Raw genomic sequence first — 3,520 nt, 5'->3', positions numbered from 1 at the left:
AAGGCCGGAGGAGCCCCGGGGGAGACGAGCTCGCCCCGTTTTAGGCAGCCCCGTCCCGGTGGAGGAGGAGGAAGCGTGCGGCCGGTGTAGCTGTGCTGTGGTGCAGCTGGTGTTGAGGCATGCCCGCCTTCGCGTGCCGGCGTTGAAGTCTGGTGCCCCTAGGCGGTCTCGATTTACTGCCATTTACAACATGGGAGTCCGAAAACCCAATTAAAACCCGATTAACATAAACAAACACGCCGTATTAGGCTTCGAGAACCGCAGAGAGGAGCGAGATAGTCTCGACATGCAGATGTTTCAATGGGCTGGGCTAACAGCAGCCGTCCAACGGCAACGCAGTACACCCTAAAATCCCACATCTTATTGGTCTGAGCACGGTTTCTCATATGTTTATTTTTGTTGCAGGGAAAAAAAAAAAAAAAGCTTAATTTGACATACTGCTCTTTGATTTGTTCCCCCCCCCTTCCCTCTCCCCTTGCATCTTTCAGATTATGTCATAACTACAAGATAAACGAGCAGTGATGGAATCACTGGATACCGAGGTGAGAGCACGGAAGACTCTAGGAACTGTTGAATATGTAGAGTCTTCAGGCTTCACCCAGGGAATACTGCCAACCAAGAAGGATGTGGTTCAAAACATGCTGTATTTATTGCAGCCCAAAAGAGCTGGCCAGGCCCAGCGATCCAAAGAGGATGCAGCCCAGTTACTTGCTGAGCACCTGCAAGAGCACTGGTTGGTTTGCAACTTGCACACCATCGGCACGCAAAATATAAAGAAACTTATCCTCAAAATGTACGAGGAGTTTACCAGATTGTATCAGACCAGAAAGCAGAGACAGAACCAGGCTTTTACCGAGCGAGCAGACAAATTCAACGAGAGTTCGGAGCAGCTCTTTGACGTGTTTTGCACAGACACCCAGACGAGGAATAAACTGGAGGAATACAGTGGGATAAAAATGACTAGCATCGAGTGGAAATTTCTCGAAGATCAGAGAAGCGAAAGAAAAATGTACTATGAAGATTTCACAGACAAACAAGAACTGAAGATGATGGAAAGAAGGCAAAAGATACAATGCCTGGAGCACTTCAGAAAACTCGCCAAGGAGGAGAAGGAAGGAAACAAAGCGAAGGAAATGAAATACAAGAGTGACGAGCAATCGGACGAAGGCACGAGCGTGGATGAATCCTACCCCGCGGAGGAGGAGAACGGTGGGGCTCCGGCCTTTTCGCTGCGGGGCAGAAGGAAGCGGCGGTGCACCACGTCTCCTGCCAGCGCCTCCATGCCCCTGGAGTGCCAGCATATACGGATGAGCATCAGGAGAGTTAGGCCTGGGTTCTACGAGACTGTGGAGAAGGTCAAAAACTGCTAGCGCGTGCCGCGGTCGTCCAGGCGGAGCTGCTGGAGTAACGAGGTGGCAATGCACACGTTAGGCAAGTTTGAAATCCCACCGTCAATTGGAAGTGATTGTTGTAGATCCCCAAGCCAGAGCTCAGGAACGTCCTGCCTCCGGGGAAGAGCGATGGGACGGCAACAACAGCGGCAAGGACTAAAAACACCTGGATTTGGAAGGGTTGGCAGTCAGCGGCTAACAAAGCGAAGGCTCAAACGTAGCGGATGATCTAAGGTTACGTAGCACGTAAGCCTCTTCTTCCAAGGTCCTGCCTGTGGGTTTTTAGAAGTCTCTCACCATTTCTGAGCCAGTGGTGGCCTAACAGTACGGAAACAGGACTCGGATTTACTGCAGGGAAATAACTTGGACTTGTTGCTAATGGAAAAATTTGTCTGCTGAAAAGCCCTGACTCCTGCTGGTTGCGGTGGGAGTGGAAGGTGCTCGGCCCCTTTCAGCAGAACCTGGCACTTCTGCGAGGAAGGAAGCTGTTTTTCAGCTTGTTATTACCCAGTCCCGGGAGGCAGCCTGTGGTTTTGTGAAGGGATTGCTCTCTTGCTTGAGGAGGGGGAGAGAGAGAGAGAGATCAGGAGACACTTGAGTGCTTTGGCTGTAAAAGCATTGTTGATTCTGAATGTTTTATTCTAGATTCTATTTTAATGACGTTTCCTTGATCAGGATAAAAGCTTCCCATAATTGGATGAGTTTTAACACAGAGTCCTTAAATCTAGGATCCGAGGCATGAATTCTAAATGAAGTTATAATGTTTTATCTTCTTGGGGGGAGGGAGGGGGAAAGGGAGGGGGAAAGGCGCAAATTGCGTTATTTAGTTTTAAGTTGGGAAGAATTTTATAGACTGTTATCCTGCCTTCTTAGGATATAGGGAAGAAAAAGCCTTCCCAGGTGTGGGTAGCTGTGGTATTTGCAGCAAAAGGCACCTGAGTCCGGGCTTGCTTTTCCACCCCACAAGGTCCGTGCGGACCAGCCAGGGTGGAAAAGGTAGTTTTCCACCCAGAATTTGTTTGAGCAAAGTGTAACCCTCTTGCCCACGTACATCCTGAGCAGTGACGTGTCTGTGTTTTTTAGATACCCTCAGTACCGGGGTATCTGCCGTTTTTAGTTAGAGTTGCTTTACTGGTTTTTAAAGATGAGAGACTTGAACTTTCAGTGAAACCCAGTGCTGGAGATCTCTCTGGTGAGGTTCCCAAACCTGGCCAGAATGCACTGAAAATTAAAAACCCCCCAAGTCTCTATTTGTCCACAGAAGTCCTCTGGTAGAAAGAGCGCAAACTTGCCTGGTTTTCAGATTTACCTTTCAGTGTGAGCGTTGGTTTCCCCACTCCAGTATCTCGGCTTTTCCCCCCTCCCTGTTTCTTTCCTCTCAGCCCTGCACATCGTTTTACCGACATTAACTCGTGCTGTTTCATTCTTTGGCTTTTGCTCCCTTTAACAATAAATGCATGTACGAATAATTTTGACAAGTTCCTTTTACTTTTGATGAATCAGTTCTTGGACTGCTTTGAAGTCCTTATGCCAAAGGAGGAATGAAACGCAAATGAGCTGCTGGTCTGATTGGGACGCAGCTAACGAGCCCAAGAGGTGGTGGCCCTGGCCTTGCTGCTCGGGCAGGCTCTGGTGTCCCTCCGCTCCGTCCCTTCCGCCTACGGACGGATCCGTCCGGCTCCGAGCGATGCGTCGGCTTCCCCGTGACCTTGCTCGTTAAAGTAGTTGCCGGGATCTTTATTCTGTGTCTCTGAGAAGTTGTTCTTCATGGTAAGTTGCTCCAAAAATACGTAGTGAACTCAGCGTGTTCCGCATCACCCCTCGTGTCGTTGCAGGTTGAATAGCACGTACCCACCTCCTGTAAACACCCTCCAGCTGCTGGAGAGTTCGCAGCCCTCTCTCTCCTCCTCTCTCTGACGAGCTTCACCGACTTCCCCCACCCCGTGCAAATTATGTCACGTTTCAACTATTTGCCTTCCAGCCCTGAGGTGCTGGACTTGAGCCTCTCACTGGGCTTTTACACCAGCAGCTCTGTTTCAGCAGGGAATATAGCCAAGCTCGGACCTCGCCCAAGTAGATTTTTTGGGTTGTTTTGTTTTTAATAACTGCTGTAAACCCCCCCCCCCCCC

General features: G+C 49.7%; 1 protein-coding gene across 1 annotated transcript; it reads left to right on the top strand.

Moving 5' to 3' along the window:
• The first annotated feature begins 28 nt into the window (after positions 1-28).
• Positions 29-2,860, top strand: LOC106889336. Its single transcript, XM_014944254.1, has one exon. It carries the CDS (start codon positions 522-524, stop codon positions 1,368-1,370), a length of 849 nt encoding a protein of 282 aa, XP_014799740.1. The 5' UTR covers positions 29-521; the 3' UTR covers positions 1,371-2,860.
• Positions 2,861-3,520: the final 660 nt, after the last annotated feature.

The sequence above is a fragment of the Calidris pugnax genome, unplaced genomic scaffold, assembly GCF_001431845.1.
Source record: "Calidris pugnax isolate Ruff unplaced genomic scaffold, ASM143184v1 scaffold143, whole genome shotgun sequence".
NCBI classification, from domain to species: Eukaryota; Metazoa; Chordata; class Aves; order Charadriiformes; family Scolopacidae; genus Calidris; species Calidris pugnax.
This window is presented reverse-complemented; position numbering and strand designations above follow the sequence as displayed.